Source organism: Passer montanus, unplaced genomic scaffold (genome assembly GCF_014805655.1).
Source record: "Passer montanus isolate IOZ18808 unplaced genomic scaffold, ASM1480565v1 scaffold69, whole genome shotgun sequence".
NCBI classification, from domain to species: domain Eukaryota; kingdom Metazoa; phylum Chordata; class Aves; order Passeriformes; family Passeridae; genus Passer; species Passer montanus.
Window position 1 is genome coordinate 1,624,607 of NW_024372036.1, and position 17,190 is coordinate 1,641,796.

General features: G+C 44.5%; 1 protein-coding gene across 1 annotated transcript; it reads right to left on the reverse strand.

Annotated features, from left to right (window-relative positions):
• Window positions 1–1,430: 1,430 nt before the first annotated feature.
• ETS2 (ETS proto-oncogene 2, transcription factor) lies at window positions 1,431–15,890 on the reverse strand. The gene is made up of 10 exons (XM_039729459.1): window positions 15,538–15,890; window positions 12,446–12,517; window positions 9,671–9,791; window positions 7,987–8,106; window positions 7,339–7,539; window positions 6,645–6,728; window positions 5,747–5,989; window positions 5,297–5,560; window positions 4,532–4,650; window positions 1,431–2,997 (listed from the first exon to the last, which is right to left on the reverse strand). Exons 2-10 carry the CDS (start codon window positions 12,515–12,517, stop codon window positions 2,782–2,784), a joined length of 1,440 nt encoding a protein of 479 aa, XP_039585393.1. The 5' UTR covers window positions 15,538–15,890; the 3' UTR covers window positions 1,431–2,781.
• Between the last annotated feature and the right edge of the window lie 1,300 nt (window positions 15,891–17,190).

The following is a 17,190-nucleotide window of genomic DNA, read 5'->3' on the forward strand; positions in this document are numbered from 1 at the left end:
CAGGGCTTTCTGTGTGTGCTGTGACAAAATATCCTTTAATGATTGTCTTCTGGGTCACCCTGGGCTACAGCCTGAACCCCTGTGTGGACTCAATCCAGTGCAGGAGAGCAGGTTTTCATGGGATAGATCACACAGAACCACTGAGGTTGGAAAAGATCTCCAAAAGCATCGAGTCTAAGCTGTCCCCATCCCCACCTTGTCCCCAGCCCAGTGCCACATCCAGGGATGGGGACTCCACCACCCCCCTGGGCAGCCCCTTCCAATGTTTTTGCTTGAATATTTTTACTTCCAAACGCACTACTGTGGGTTACATGGATCAGGATACTTCTACTACCATGAAATTTCTTTTTTCTGCTGGGGTAAGAAAATAAACAACTTTCCTTTAGCCTCTAATTTGGAACCTGCAACGATCACCCACGCAAGAGACAGCCATGGTGTCAGTCTAAATAAAGAAATAGTTCTGTGTTCAGGGAAAAAATAAGGCTGCAAATGGGACTTGACCAGGTTGAGAAGACAATTAGTGCTCTGCAGCCTCACAGTGTGAGAAAGGGGGGGAAAAAATCTCACCTTCATCATGACAGCCATACTTTATTTTCACACAAAATAACTCCCTCAGGATCAGGACCACACGTAGCACTACCCCTGTCCATGGTAAGGGGCTGGAAGGGGATGATCTTTAAGGTCCCTTCTAAACCAAGCCATTCTGTGATTCTTTTCCTTCACAGGGACAAGGAAAACTGAGGTTGAAGGACAAGGAAAAATAAGTCCACAGCTGTTTAGGGCTGACCAGGGGCCTACCCTCTCAACTCCTCCTATTTAGAAAGGCAATTTTTGGGGAATGCCTATTTTTGGACATTCCCCAAAAACCCCAAGCCCACAGTTTTTCACATGGTGACAACATCTAGGGCAATACAAGACACAGTTTGGTGGAAAGATCAAGAGCTTTAGGGCCAACATTATTTAATATCTGTATTTTTCACTTTTTAAGTGTGTGGAAATGTTCCTGCATTTCCTGCTTCTCTGGAAGGTGGAGGGATGAAGATGACGATGGAGACAGCAGGGTTCCTTTGCACAGGATAGGAACAGTTCAAGCTAAAGCTCTCTTCCCACCTGTGTTTTTCCATCTCTTCCCCCACCACTTTACATGCTCTTTCACACCACAGAGCTGCCAGTTTTCTTTCAGAGGCAAAACACAAAGGTGTTAACTCAAATTTCTATCCAGAGAGAGTGGTTGCATCCATCTAGCTCAGCTCCAGACCACTCTTGCAGCATTTTCTCCAGTAAGCCCCAAGCCTGGCTGGTTATTTTCTTTCTGGGTTACTTTTTTCATCCTGCAGCTGTTGAGGGTGGTGAAGGATGGACAAGGATTGAACCAACAAACAAGGAAGGAACTCCCCTGAAACTTCCCAGATCAAAAAGCACACACAAAATTTTCTTTTCAAGAGGTTTTAATGAAGTCATATTTTTAAACCTCTCACACTGTACAACACATTTAACTGTACATCAAGCTCAGATAAAAAATAAAGCTTTCTTACAAAGTACGTTTTTCCAGTGATTTTTTTTCTTCTTTTTTTTTTTTTTGCAGTAAAAATAGCTGCTACATAAAACCCTCCTGATCTTTGAAAAGGAGTCACAGTTATTTCCAAAAATAGAATTCATATTTTAATCATACAGAATAAACTGCAGGAAGAGACAAGTGAACTGAAAAAATAAGGCTTGTATATAAACTTTTTTTTTAAAAGTACATGCGTAGAAGTTGAAAAACATATGCCATTTATAAAGAAAAAAAGGTAATTTTACCCATATTAATATTTTTATTTTTCAGTTACAGAAGAAACCACAAACAGGCCCTTTTATGTCCCAGAATACAACATTAGTTTCCTGTAAAAATGCCAAAATGCACAAAGAATTGCCAGCTTCAGACTTGGCAAAATCCTGAGCCCGGCCTCCCTCCCTGCCCCCCCAATGCATGCACACTGAGCATAGAACTTCTGCTGTCTCTCAGGCCAATTAAATATTTGCAGAAGTTTGTATATCCTAGACAAACATGAACCCCCCCCCACCCCACATTTGATAAGTTTACATTCATCCTATTTCAAAACACACATACAATTAGTTTAATTTACACTATACAGTATCTGTTAAATAGGAACATCAGAGTTTCCAAAGGAATCACAGAATATATACAAACTGAATATTGAAATGGTATGATTTTCCTTCCCTTCTTTTAAAGGGTGGGGTTTTTTTTTTTGTTAACAGTTGCTACATCTGGTTTTGGACACGAGAGTGTTTATGTACCTATGCAGCACATGTCTGGAGTAGTAACAATAATAATAACAATAACAAAACGTGCTTTAAAAGAAAACGAATACCTGTCTCCTTACTGCTCATCTCAAATAAATTAGTTTGTGTTTGTTTTTAAATAAACTGCATGAGGAGGGCAGTGTTTCAAAAACATCCCAGCCAAGAGCTCTGCTGCATCGCTGGTTTCTCACAGCCAACCTTTGGTTTCACAGCCAACCCATCCTTCCAGGGCAGTGTCAAAGCGCTTCGAGGGGCAGGGCAGGCAGCTGAAATGCTGAGCCCAGGAGCATCCCCGTGCCAGAGCCAGGGCTGTGCCCACTCCCCAGAGCCCCACCGAGCCCACGCTGCCACCCAGCTCTCCGTGGTCACAAAATGAAGGTCGCGCTCTGCCTCCCCCCGAGCGCGGCGGGCCTGGCTGCCGTGGCTCCCGGGCATTGTCCCCACCGGTGACTCCAGAGTGATGACCAGGGCCTGGGATCAGTCCTCGGTGTCGGGCTGCACGCCCAGCATGGCGTGCAGCTCCTCGGGGGTGTAGCCCAGCAGGCTCTGCAGGTCGCACACGAAGCGGTACACGTAGCGCTTCCCGGCCGTCTTGTGGATGATGTTCTTGTCGTAGTAGTAGCGCAGGCCCCGGCTCAGCTTCTCGTAGTTCATCTTGGGCTTGTTCTTCCTCCTCCCCCACCGCCGTGCCACCTGCCAGAAAGCAAAATTCATTCAAAATTTGTTCCGCTCATCTTCTTCTTAGTGGCTGATTAAAGAAAACCCTTTCTCAGTCAGAGCATTTTGTTTGCTTTTGGATGGCCCAAACTCGCAAGAGAGGAGTTGGTGACTGATCCCACAAGAGACCTCAAAGCAGCTCCAGGAGAAGGTGGCTGACAGCAAAGGTCACCTGTGGAAGCTGGCCCAGCTGTGACCCAGAGTCAGACAGATTTTACTCCAAAAGACCTAGGCCTGAGTTTCAAGCCCTGGGAATCATTTGTTTAACTTGGGCTGAGCTTGAGAGTTCCCCCAGAAGCCTTTGGGTGTTGTTATGCTAAGTTGTCCAAGTTCTGCTCCTTCTTCTAAGTTCTTCTACTGGTTACTTGTTTCCCATATATGGCTATTGCTCTAGAATGTTCTACCCCCAAGAGTATATATTGTTGCTTCCCCTTTATCTCAGGTCTGGGGATCCTGCCCTTCATGCTGTACTCCATGTTTGTTGTTTTCACCCTTTAGTAAAGTTCCTTTTGGGCAACCTCATCGAATCTGCTCCTCCTCATTTTCACCACCCTTGCCCTTAAGTCAGGGAACCAGAGAGGTTTGTGACAGCCACCCTCACTGCAACAGACACCAGTTTGTAGGGGATGGGCCAAAACATGCTTAAGGAGATCAAGTCTTAATTCCTAGCCCTGCACTGGACCACCCCAAGAAACACAGAATATCCTGAGCTGGAAGTCAGGTTTAGGGAGAAATCACAGAATATCCCGAGCTGGCAGTGTCCCACAGGGACCAAAGTCTAATTCCTGGCCCTGCACTGGACCACCCCAAGAAACACAGAATATCCTGAGCTGGAAGGAGCCACAGAACCAACCAGGCTGGGAAAGACCTTTGAGATCAAGCCCAGCCTATGGCCCAACACCACCTTGTCAACCAGACCGTGGCACTGAGTGCCACATCCAGTCTTGTCTTAAACACCCCCAGGGACAGTGACTCCACCACCAGTCCAGGCACAGGACAAGCCCAAGAATCACAGAATACCCTGAGCTGGAAGGGACCCACAAGGATCCAAGCCCAACTCCTGTCCCTGCACAGACACCCCAACTAATCCCATCTTGTGCCTGAGAGCTTTGCCCAAACACTCCTGGAGCTCTGGCACAATCTGCTCTCTCAAAAACCTACTTTTTTATCACTGATTTGCTATCAGGCAGCAGGGGACAACTCTTTACTGGAAGTTCAATCCTATGAAGTTCCTTGGAGTTCATGATTCCTCTCCCCTCTTTTTTCTTTTTTTTTAAATCTGAAAGTTTCAATGGACTTTTTATGCCATCTCTTAATACAGTAATTTACCTACTGGAAACAGTATCAGAAAATGAAAATGCATCACTTTTAATGAATTAAGTTCCCAAAATACTTCAAAAGCAGCACTACCATATTTGATGTGCAGCTAAACACACATTACATCCAAGACTGGGCCCACAGGTCAGATCAGACCCCAAAATCTTTGTTTTCACCCCAGTTAGCCACATACCTCATCTGGGTCAGCCAGTTTAAATTCCCATCCATCTCCTGTCCAGCTAATGAATGACTGACAGGATTTGTCAGTCAGTAACTCCAGAAGGAATTGCCACAGCTGGATAGGTCCACTGCCTGTTGGGAAAGAGGAGACACAGAAAAACCACAAATTAATACCTCTGCCAGCTCTAACCACAAGCAGTGTATGTGACCAGACTTGTATCACAGGCCTGGTAATTAATCTGATTTATCTTTTAATAGATCAGAAAGAAACCTAAGGTTTTACTCTATAGCACGAAACTACTATTACCCATGTGAAAATGAAGATTTTTCATGGAAACAAAGGATTTGACAAAAGTTATGGCTTTCCCTCTCATATGGATCCTTTAACCCTCACTCCCACCTCCCAAACAGCTGCATTTTGAGCTCCAGGGCTTGTCCTGAAGTCTTTGGCTTGGCAAAGATCCTACAGGAAAAAACCAATTTCAGCAAGGACTACAGCAACAAGGCCTTAACAGGCCTTAACAGCACCAGTGGGAATTTCCAAATCTGGGAGATTTTGTCCAAGCTCCTCTCATTTTAAACAGATCAAAAAGTGCATTTGATTTTTACTTGATCTGACGTGCCTGCCTGTTCTTGCTGTGGGTGGATAATCCCCAAAACTAATTAAAAAATTAAAATTATTTGTGACTATTGGTGTCTACCTCCCGTGGCACACACTTGGAGGGAACACTGATGTTACATAAAAAAACAGGAGTGACCATTTTGCCTCACCACTCACCAGTAAAGCCAGCCAGGATGGCTGCTGGTATAACTGGTTTCCCTTGCTCCACAGGATCACTCCTCTCTTGAATGTAGTCTTTGAAGGACATGGTAGGTTTGCTCAGGCACAGGGACTGGCTGCAGTCATCCTCAAAGCTCTCATAGGATGGCACACGCTGCAAATCCACCAGGGAGGATTGGCTGTTCCAGGACTGCAGCATGGAATCTGAGCTCTCGTAGCTCTCAGCACCGCTGTCGCTGGATTCGTGCTCTCTCAGCTTGCCTTCATCAAATAAAACAAAGAAATAAATAAAATACAAATAAATATAAATATAGTAAATATAACTAAGATACAGTGTTGGTGGTTTATTTCCCTCAATCCACCCTGTCCATATAAATCATGCAAAGGAGGAAGAGGAATTCAGGACATAGCCTTGGCCCCGTGTTTATCATGCAGATAAGGACTCACCAGAGTTATCCATCAGCAAATTGAGATTATTCCTTGGGAAATCTTGGTTTACTGCACAGTAGTTCACACTAACAGCATCTGCTTGGGTTTTAGGGAACAATGGGAAGTCTTGTTCTGGGTTGAGGAGATTCGGTGCCGTGGAAGTCTGACAGACGTCAGTCAGGAGACTGGGTTTGGGATAACTGAGGGGTTTAGGGTATCCAGGCATTTGCATTCCATAGGAATTCTGATCTACGTTAACAGCTGAAAAAAGAAACCAAAGAATTAGATGATTTTTTCCCTGGAGACCCTTAAACAAACTAATACACTAAATACACCAAATCAGATTCCACAAATCCCCCTCTCTAACTTGCCAGCCACAAATGCCCATTGTTCACTCTTCAAGGAAACTACAGAAAAAACTGGGCAAGTTTTAAGTGGTTTTGAGCAAGGCTCTCCCCATTAAGTGGTGTAATCATGCTGAGCTGAAGCCTGACTGTGGTAGAATAAAACACAGCATCAATCAAACAATCCAAGGGAGCCAGCACTGCATCCCACACACTCCCAACAGCTCTAACACACTTCCAAAGCCTTTAAAAAGGCCTACACAGAATTCTTGCTGCTTCCCAGTTTTTGCCTCAGTTTGCTAGAGATGGGAGTGGTCATTCTGCTCCACAGATGGAGGGCTTGGCATATCAAGAGGAAATTTCATTTTCTCAAAGCCTTTGCTCTTCAAACGATTTCCGATATAAATTAGGTGACAATTGAACAATACAAGGAAAGAAGGCTGGAGCAGCTGAAGTCAAATGTTCTACTAGAGCACAGTAACTATTTTGGTGCTTTTTGTTTCTACCCTGGAATCTGTGACATGCTTAGAATAAACGAGAAATGCAAAATATGAATTTTTAAAAATACTTACTTAGGGAATTATTATTGACCCAGTGAGGAACTGAGGTGAGGTGAGAGTTCTCCACATACTGATCCTGTGTCTTCTCTTGGCTGTCTGGGGAGAGAAAGAGAAAATTTGGGTTTATAGTTTTAAAGATCCAACCTGTATGCCATAGAAAGCTTCTGACTCCTGGGAGTATTTTGGGGTCACCATTCACAAAAATTTTCATACCACGCTCTATTTGCATTGCATTCTCTCTCGTGACAGAAATCACACCAAAAAAACCCCAACCAACTTCCAACAGGCTTTAAAGCCATCACACCAACTGAATTTTCCCATAAAACTTAAAACCAACAAAACTGCAATGAGCTTTAAAGTCCAACTGTTGGTTAACTTTGTATTTATGGGGTTAAATGTTTTATTTATGGGGTATTTACAGTGGTCATACCCCAATCTAATTTATTCCAGTGATCTTCCCAAATAAAACCTGCCCACAAATGTAGCCAGCCTGCACACAGAATGCCTGCAGCCATCTGCATCTGTGCTTTGCATACCAAGGCTGTACTGACAGTGCTGATAATGCTTTTATTAAGCAAGTTTTAAAGTTCATTTAGAGTTTTCATATGCAATAAAACCCTTCATAGTGAAACCAGTGTTGAAATCGAGTCACATTCCTGTTTCTGTTAGGAGAGCCCTAAACCAAAAGCTTTTTCCAGCTCTCTACCTTTTATCATCTGTTCCAGGTGTTCCCACAGAATATCACCCACATAGTCAGGTGCCAGTTCCAGGAAACGCTCCTTGCCCAGGTTGCACAAGTCTTGGCCACTCATAAGAAACTGATGGAAGTTCACATTTGCCAAGCTGAACTCATTTGTAGCCCATGAAAGCCACTGGCAAACTTGTTGTTCAGTCCACAGCCAGGGATCTGCAGGACAGGAAGGATCCAACATTTAGAGATAACTCCAGGCCCTTGTCAATTAATCTTCCTTAGAAAACAGTGAATTAAGAAAAACTAAAATTGTTTAGCCAAGTTATTGAGTTCCGAATGAATTCAGAATGAATGTATTCTTGAATTTATAAAAAAGACAAACAACCCAGTCCTCTCTTTGCTTTCTGCATTCACTGGCAATCAGAGATGTCCTCAGCTTGCTTGACTCTCTCTTGCTGCCAAAGCATGAGCTCTCCATGCACCCATTTTTAACACCAGCAAGTCTGGCCTCTCCAAGGCAAGCTGTGCCAGATTCACATAGGATCCATTCTTGTATTTCCTACTGACATCATTCTTTCCTTTTCAAAGAGCAGCTATTCAGCCTCCTCCTTAGCATTAAAAAAAAAAAAAAAAAAAAAGAGCTTATAAATAGCAAACACTTACTATTTGGGATACCCAGCCGACACTGTTCCTTTGTGAAACCACTGAAAGTATCTTTCAGGGCCTGACTCATCACAGCCTTGCTGCACGGGGTTAACAGAGGCAATTCACAGTTGTTCGACTCTGCAAGAAAAGAAAAGGGGTGGAGGGGAGGAAGAAGACACATTAACTTCAGGGCACTGAAAGGACTGATTGGCTTTTACTATTTGAAGAATTTAAAAAAAATGCTAAAAAGTTGGTGTTTTAAAAACAAATCATGCTCTAAAATCTCTGTGCTACTTGTTTGATAAGATTGCATCACTAATTAGAGCTTTGCAGCTTTCCATGCATAGATCCTTATTTACCCTCAGCAGTTACATAAAGTGCCTTTGTTGCAGGGAAACTTTATTATTTTTTTAAGGGGAATGAGACTGCTTATTCCTCTTTTACCACCCATAATTTGCCCTGAGACTTCTTTGAAGCTCCAGACAATCTTTATTTAATTTGAGAGCTAAGTAACTGACAGCAGGGTTGTGAAGAGCCAGCTTGCACTACTCAACACTGCATTTCTGACCTTATCATATCTCATCACCCAGGCACATGGTGCAATGGATTATTCCATCATCTGGACCAAACAAGTGTGACTGGTAACAAGCTGGGGGTGAATAATGCATCCAACCACAAAGCTGGCACCATTACACGTCAGTAAAAATCACTGATCTACTTCACTGACTTTCAAATTTACAAGAAGATTCTATTTTAAGGATAAATCCAGCTCCCACTCAGCTTTTCTTATTGGTCAATTTTTACCAGAAGATGCTTCATTTTATCACAGAATGATGTCACAGAATGGTTTGGGCTTCAAGGGACCTTAAAGCTCAACCAGTGCCACCTCCTGCCATGGGCAGGGACACCTTCCACTGTCCCAGCTGCTCCTGGCAGATTCCAAGTCAGTTCAGAGCTGTGCAGCTCTTCTTGCTCTCCCAGACTATCTACAGGCTGCACTTCTGCTTAACTTCTGCTTTTACCACACCCTTCCTAATATCTACAAGCACTTGCTTTGCTGACCAGAGCAGGTGACTGATTAGAATCACACTAGAACAAAGGACCTGTGGTTTTCTGGGTTTGAGGGCTTGAGGCTTTTTTTTCCTTTCCCTAAGGGGAAATAAAAGCAGCATCAGGTAAAAGATCTACATTTTGTCAGGGATCTTAGGCAAGGATATGTAGGGCACTCTTGGTGGGATACTGACCTACATACACATAAATAAAATAAACAAAACTATCTTAAAGCATCCCCACCCTGTTTTTTAAAATAAGGAATAAAACATACTGAGATCTAACACCAGAGAATCAAAAAAGCTTTCAGAATATCGGCACTTTAATTATGGTTGAGATGTTGCAAATTTAAATACACAAAACACTCTTTTTAAAGATTTTTAAACTCTTAGCTCTGCTTAAACTCCTACTAAGACTTTTTCCATGAAAAATTAGTCTATTAGGCTACTGCATCCCAGTTCCTATTTCTTTTCAGTACAGAAAACAACAACAATCCACTAAGAAACTCACATGAATAAAGCACATACACAGAAGTCTGTGTATTAGACCACATCTTTTTAGGGAAATCCACATTCCACACCCACAAAATGTTAGTTAGAGCCCAAAAATTTCTGCTCTGCTGAATGGACTAAGGAGCAAAGTGAAGATTTACCATAAGAAGTGGAGTCAAATCCTGTTGGCACTTCCTGAAGCGTTTGGTCTTCACTGAGTGAGAAAAAATATCCAGCAAAAAGCGAGTTTGAGCTGTCAAAGGTGTCAAACGCTGGCTGACGCTGCAAAGGAACAGAATAAACACAGAACCACGTCAGCATTTTGCTGGAGAGTTGTGAACTCCTCTGCTAGGAAGTGTCTGGGTTTGGTTTCCTAGATCTGGAGATCATGCACAACCACTGTCTTGAATGAGCCAGCTTTGAAACGTAACCACAAGGAGGGCACAGCTTCTGCTACGTGAATAAAACCCACTGATAAGGGCCCTCGACGTGGGGGATGTTCTGCAGCTTACAGTAAAGCCAAATCAAGATATTCTTAGGGTTTTTTTCCTGTAATTGAGGCTTTTAACAATAGACAATACAAATGTGTGTATTAATACATATTTATTTCCAGGTACTTTTTAAAGAAATCCTCACTTTCATAACGCTTTAAATTGATTATCCGCTTGATGAAGATTTGATGGCAGATCAGTAAATTATGGGAAAACTGCCAGTAGATTTATGAATTTGGTTTTTTCTTCTAAAGGATAAAACTCATCTGAACCACATCAATTGAAGCTACACAGCCAGCTTTACAGGACTAGAGAAAGGATGTTGCAGCAACTTTTACATTTCTGCCTTACTGTGGATTTGCCAGCAACCACATTTTGAAGTCTTTCAAGTGCTCAGATGCTCGGTGAAACATTTCTACTTTCATTTCACAGCAAGGGGTAAACAAGACTGATAAAAATGTTCCAGATAAAAGTGGATTCTACTGATATACTGACATTCAAGAAATATTGTTATATTTTGAAAACCTAACTCCTTTCAAACTTGACTCGAGCTAACTGTGTAGCCAGAAATACTGGTATGAAATTACTAACTTCCCCCCAACACTTTAGTCTTTGGGGGGCAGAAGGAATGTGAGCAGAGGAGGAAATAACTTCAAAAACAACTTATGAAACTTGCTTCTTAGTCACAGATAGGAAACCCTATCTGCAACATCTTGAGGCAAAGACGGATAAAAGTTGCCACTGAGATTTTTTTTTAAGCCATGAGGATAGAACATTGCTCTGGAAAGCTGCAGCTGGAGCTGCAGACAAAGGCAACTTGCAAATGTTTATTTAGTTTAGGCAAACATCGATTTGCCAGCTTGTGCCAAAGGAGTGGATTTAGCTGAGGACAAGGCAAGGATTTTTCAGGGCAGTATTCATGTGCAAGGCAAAAAGCAACCTGAACTATGTTCCTGGAACAGCAAATTAGGATTAATTTTCCCTCTCATTCCCTAACTTTTCACGTAAAAGTCTCCTGGCCAGCAGGGACAAATTGTGGACCTCTGTTTCAGGTACTCCCCAAGTCAAAGCCAGCCCTTGGAAAGGCTCATGTGTGAATAAAACAAGTTAATAACATCTGCCAGATCTGCTGGTAGAAGATTCTTTATACATTACTAGATAAAAGCTCTGACTCATCTCTAGTACCTAAAAGAAAGGGCAAGTTCTTTCAACACAATCTGGAAACTCCTGCATTTTGTGTAAATGGCTGACCCTTCTCCTGAGTCACTGGAAAAAATGCTGTGGCATGTGAATGAGTAAAATCCATACCGTGCTAGTTTCATATTTCAAAAGGGAGAAAATTAATGTGCAAGCATGTTCTTCATTTAATAGTAGTAAAAGAGGAAAAACACAATGCAGGATGAATTCTGCTCGCCCTATCAGTTTCACAACTACTTTGTTTGGCTTTTCAATACATGCAATTATTGCAGAGCGAAATAAAATGGAATGTGAACAGCTACAGCACAGCAGAACACAAATTTCTGACTTAATTTTATGACAACTGAACACTGAATAACTGCTTAGAGCAACCACTGTGTTAAGAGCACAAAGATGTTAAATTGGGGATCTCTTGGATTATTTTGTGAAGAGAAAAAAAGGTTAAGAGGGGACATAAAGCATCACAGCAGCCAGCATCTCAGAACCTCACTGATTCTTCAAACCATGGCCATTCCTCAAAGATAATGAGAGCAGAAAGGGTCTCCCTAACCTTAACTTGGTTTACATTAATCAAATTTTAATAAAAAAATTGATACTGGGATTAAAAAGGAACTTGCATTAATGAGGAGGGGGGAAGCCCTTTAAGACTGAGCCTTTATAGTCTGCTGACCTCAGTTTGCAAATTCCTTTCAAAACACGGTAACAGACACAGTCTACCTAAAGATAAAATGAATTTAATGATCTATTACAATGTATTTGGCTTCCATTAATAACAGTTGGAAGTGAACAACCTACTTTTCATCCAAACAAGGCTCAGGAAGGTACCAAACCTGACCAGTCCTATCAGGACAGGCCTCTGCCAGTCTCTTCAAATTAAAGATACAAATCCTCTCCTGCTGCCCATCCTTTAGCCTTTACTTTGGCAGAAATTCCACCAACACCAGCAAATCCTGAGCTCAGTTCTTGTCTATCTCTTTTAAATTAATAAAATTTAGGGAATGGAGAGAGGGAGCCTTGTTGGGTAAGAGAGTTGAGGGCTCAAGATTTGCACCTTCCTATTCCAGTCCTGCTTTCCACATCTCTGTGGAACTCGGTGGGAATAGTCTGGCAGAAGATTAGAGGGGAGCAATGAAACCTGTGCTCACTTGGCTTGTCCAATTCCTGTTCCAGCACTTCAGAACACAGCAGGAGCACTGGCTGGGAGCTGCCCCAGCTGGGTTTGGGAGGTGACAGCTCCAGGGTACTCACCTTGAGCATTCCTCTGTACATGTTGGACACGGGAGCTACTTGATCCATGTTCCTGACCCCGAAGTCACTCATCTGTAAAAGGAGAGGGGTCCCATTAAATTCACAGCCAAAGGAGGGGGAAGCAGATGTTACCAGATGTTACCAGATGTACCCTGCTCCGGCTCTGGGCGTGGAGCAGCTCTGGCAGTGAGATACTGGGAAAGCTTTTCCAACATCCCAAGCACACAGGGCAGCTCCCACCTTGTTTTTCAGCTGGGAGAGCTTTCAGAGAATTTGTGTTTGCCTGCAAAGCCCACAGAACCTCCTTCCCCACCGAGTACCTGTCTCTTTGGGGTGTTTTCACCCATTATCTGAGGTAATCAGCTTTGTGTTGTTTTCCTTACTCTGTGCCCTCTCACAGGCCATGATTCACTTCAGACTTTGGCTTTCAGAGGAAGAGGAGTGACAGAGTGACACCATGATACACCTTCACCTCCTGCATTCACCCCTTCATGAATAATCAGAGAAGCCAAGCCCCAGTGTCCCCAACCTCCTGCCTTGACTACTTCACTCCAAACCACATTATCTGGTACATTTTCTAAACACAGGATTAGAGCATTTATAAAGCTTTAGAGGGCTTAAGTTTTAATTGAAAAGGGTTTTATGCAGTGAAATACCCTTTTTAAAGGGCTGATAATGGGACCACTATCAACATGTTCATGCCACTGAAGTCAAAGCTCTATCATATTGTCTTTATCACCAGGAACAGAGTTGTGTGAGGCCTGTGTGACTTTTCTCCTGTATATCACTTAAGGAGAAGAGTGATAAGATTCATATCCAATGGGAAAGATCAAACATAAGGAATAAAGCCAGTTTTATGGCCATTGTTCAGGTTTATCGTGATGCTGCAATTCAGGTGTCAGTGACCGATACCTTATCAAGCTACATTCTTAATTTTCCTTCCTTTTTTTCACAGCATTGGGCTGAATTCCCTTGCCCCACAGCAACTGCCTGAAAATGTGCACTTGTACTTAAAACAGCCACAGAGGACACCATCAAGACTTCCACAAAACTGTGATCACTTACTACAAGCCAAATCTATCACTCACCACGTTAACACGAGGGAAAAAAAAATTACCTTAAAATTCAGAAAAAATCGTAAATTAGGATCTTAACAAAATAAGCCCAGCTTGTTGAAAATGGCAACACATTCAAAAGCCGTCCATATAAACAGAGAGGAAAATAAAAACATCCAACAAGGAACCCTTTCAGCCTTTTAAATAGCTGATCACTTAAAAATAAAACTAAAAAAAAAAAAGTGCTTAACATGAAAGGCCTATTTCAACTTGGCTGGGCCTTATAATTGAAACAAAATAAATCAACTGACACGGAAAAGAATATTCATTAATGTTACTCAAAAAGTGCAATCTACTGAATGATGTTTTTTACCTCAAACAGCACGTACAAATATTTGATCTAAATTACACATCTCATTGAGCAGCAAAGAATTTCACACAGCGTGAGTCTCACTCAGCAAGCATCCTAATCTGTTCATTAAATTTGCCACAGTTTAAACAACTGTTTATCCTTGCATTTGGCTGGGCTTTTTAGAAAGTATATGGCAATTTCCAACACCCTTTGTTTTGCCTTTGAATTCTGCTCTGGTGGCCAGGGATAACTGGCTTGGGGATTTGAGTATTTGTGAAAATATTGTATGCATATTCTGTAAGTTGAGGTCTGATCCCTGGCTAAGAGTACAAATAAGATTCCTGGCACTTGGGTGCAATTCTGACCTCTCCACAAATCCTGTCAGACACTTCCCCGTCCACTAAAAGGACTGGGATTCTCTCCTTCCTGCCTTTTTTTTTTGTTTCTTCAGAGACGTTTAGGGCCCTAAGACAAAAGGTTTATACCAAGTGTTGATTACACGGCATTGCTCATTAACCCAAGCCCCTGTTTCTCCATGCTGGGTTTGTTTGAAGGAAAGCTTTGGAAAAACGAGACCCTGGGCTCTGGCTGAAAAACACATGGAGATCCTCAGCATGTTCTGTAACACTCCAGCTTTCTTCCTCCAGCCGAGTATCTCAAGCTGAGGAATTTCCATATCCTCTGCTCATCTCACATCAGCTCTCTCCCCATCTGCAGCACAAATTTCCAGCCCTGAGATACGAAACCCCTACAGGCAAACAGAGCTGGAAAGGCACTGCGGATTGGCACAGAGGGTTAAACCTACCTTTCTGCTGGCCTTAAAAAGATGCTGGTTTGTTTTTTTTTTTAAAGTTCAGAAAAGCCACTACTGCCCGAAACGGTGTGACTGGGCCTCACCTCCACTAATGCTGATGACTGCGACTTGCCAGCTATAATTGGTTTAACTGGCAGGACACCTTCCTCAACACCCCCGCATAGCTGAGTGGGTGAACCAGAACAGGGTCAACAGGATCAGGCACTTATTAACTAATACTCCTGAATTCTGATCGCCTCCTTTTCAGCAGCAGCCAGGTGCCTGCCCACAGCTGGGCACAGCTGGGCAGCATCCACATGGGCAGGGGAAGCGCGATGGCTCCGATGTCCCTTCAATCTTATTCCTCCTTGGTTTTTTTGGGGTATTTTTTTAGGGGGGACAGCGGCCAGGGGGATATGACGCCCGGTTGTTGCTTTTCTTTTAAATGGTAATTTTTTTTCAGGGGAACAAACAGGCTCCTTAGGAAGGGGGCAGGAGAGAACGGCGTGCCCCGCGCAGCCCCCGAGCTCCGCCGGGAGCCAGCCCGGCTCCTCACACACATGACACACGCTTCGCCCACGTAAAAAAAACTTCGGTGGGCAGATCACACAGGCCAGCGTTCGCTTTTTTTTTTTTTTAAGTCCCTTTAAAGTCCTAACCAAATCCAGAGCGCGCTGCCCATTAACCCCTTCCTGCCGGGAGCCCCCGGCCGCTCCCCTCCACCCCTCACGGCGCCCGGTGAGGCCGATCGCGGTGTCCGCGGCTGCGATCGCCAACCCCGAGGAGAATCCGCGGCACCCAAGGGTCGGGGAGCCCCAGCGAGGAGGGCAGCACCAGCGAGGAGAGCTCCCGGAGCCCCACGAGCCCTTTTCCCTCTTCTCCCCCGCCTCACCTGGCCCCCGATGCCGGCGCTCCTGCGCTCCCTCCCCGGCGGCGGCCCCGGCCCCACACGCGGCGTCCAAGGGATCGAGGCGCCGCTGCCTCTCGGCGAGCCAAAATATCCTCGATGCGGCCGCGCCGGCCAACAACAACAACAGCGCCGATCCCGGCGGAGAGTCCCGGCCAAAGCAGGGAGGCACAGCAGGGGCGGGATGCGGCGGGGAAGGCGGGCGGGTGCCCGCGCTGCGCGGGCAATGCTGGCCGGGCCGCGGCTGCGGGCGGCCCGCGGTGATGCTGCGCTGGCTCCGCGCTGGTTCCGCGCTGGCTCCGCTGCCTCCCGGCTGCTCTCCGCGCTGTGCCGCCCGCCCGCCCTCGCAGGCGTTCTTCAGCGGGCGGGGGGAGGCGGCCGGACCCGCCTCCCCCAAGCCCGGCCCCTCCGCTTGTTGTCGTCGCTGGTACCGGCACAGCCAGCGCCGGGGATGCCGAGAGCGGCTCGCCGAGGGAAAAAAAAAAAAGCTGGTTTATGCCGTTCCGAGAGACGGATGTTCTTATAAATTTTATTTCCTCCCCCCCTCGCCGGTTGTGTGTGAGATAATTCATGCTGGACGTTTTCCGTGCTTGTTTTTTAATTTAATACCTCTGGTCGAGATGGGTGAGATTAGGAGGGTTAACCCCTAAAATTACAAGTGGAAAAATAAAATTACAAATGTCCATTTGGACATCAGGATGAATTTCTTCGCAGAGAGGCTGATCAAGGCATTAGAGCTGCCCCGGGAGATGGTAGCCAATTTGGACATCACAGAGAAGATTTCTGTGAGTTTCTTCACAGAGAGGCTGATCAAGGCATTAGAGCTGCCCCGGGAGATGGTGGAGTCACCATCCCTGCAGGATTTCGGCACTCACTGCCATGGTTTGGGGCACTGTCAAAAGTTGGACTCGATGCTCTCCAGAGATCTTTTCCAACCTGCTTCTGCGGTTTTCCTCAGTAAACTGCGACACTCGGTGCTGTGGAAGTTCGGCGATTATGTCATGTCGCACCTTCCACAATTATTTTGGGGAGTTCTTAATATAAAACGGGATGCGGCGCGGAAAAGCTGCAGCCTGCGAATCGCAGATCCCGGCGCTGCAGCCTGTGAAACAGAGTTGGCGTTCCTCACACCTTGGGGAAAAAAAAAAAATAAAATAAAATTGGTGGTCCTTGGAAAGTTGCAAGGAGCTCAGTGACACCAAAATGTAAAGTTACTTTCTGCTGAATTTATTTTGTGGAAGTGAGTTCCCCCTGAGAGATTTTGTGGACAAGCAGGCCTGGGTGGTGTTTCTCAGGTTGGAGACACCTAACTTGCCCGATTCTCTTGCCAAATCACCTACAAATGATTTATAATGATATTAAACACTTTGTGTGCCTTCAGACAAAGGAACCATGTGCCCTTCCCAGCTGGCTGACCATTGGAGCCACCCTTTCCTCTTGCTTCCCTGGATTTGCAGTGAGCACCAGGATCCAAATTGCACTTAGAATCAAGCTTGCTGTTACACCTTGCCTTATTTAAAGTCCCATTTCAAATAAACACTTGTGTCATGGAGTTGTAACTTTTCTTGAAATAAAAACCCACTAACTGCTGTTTCTCAGCTCCTCACCAGATTTCAGCGAATCCTCTACCTTTGCCTG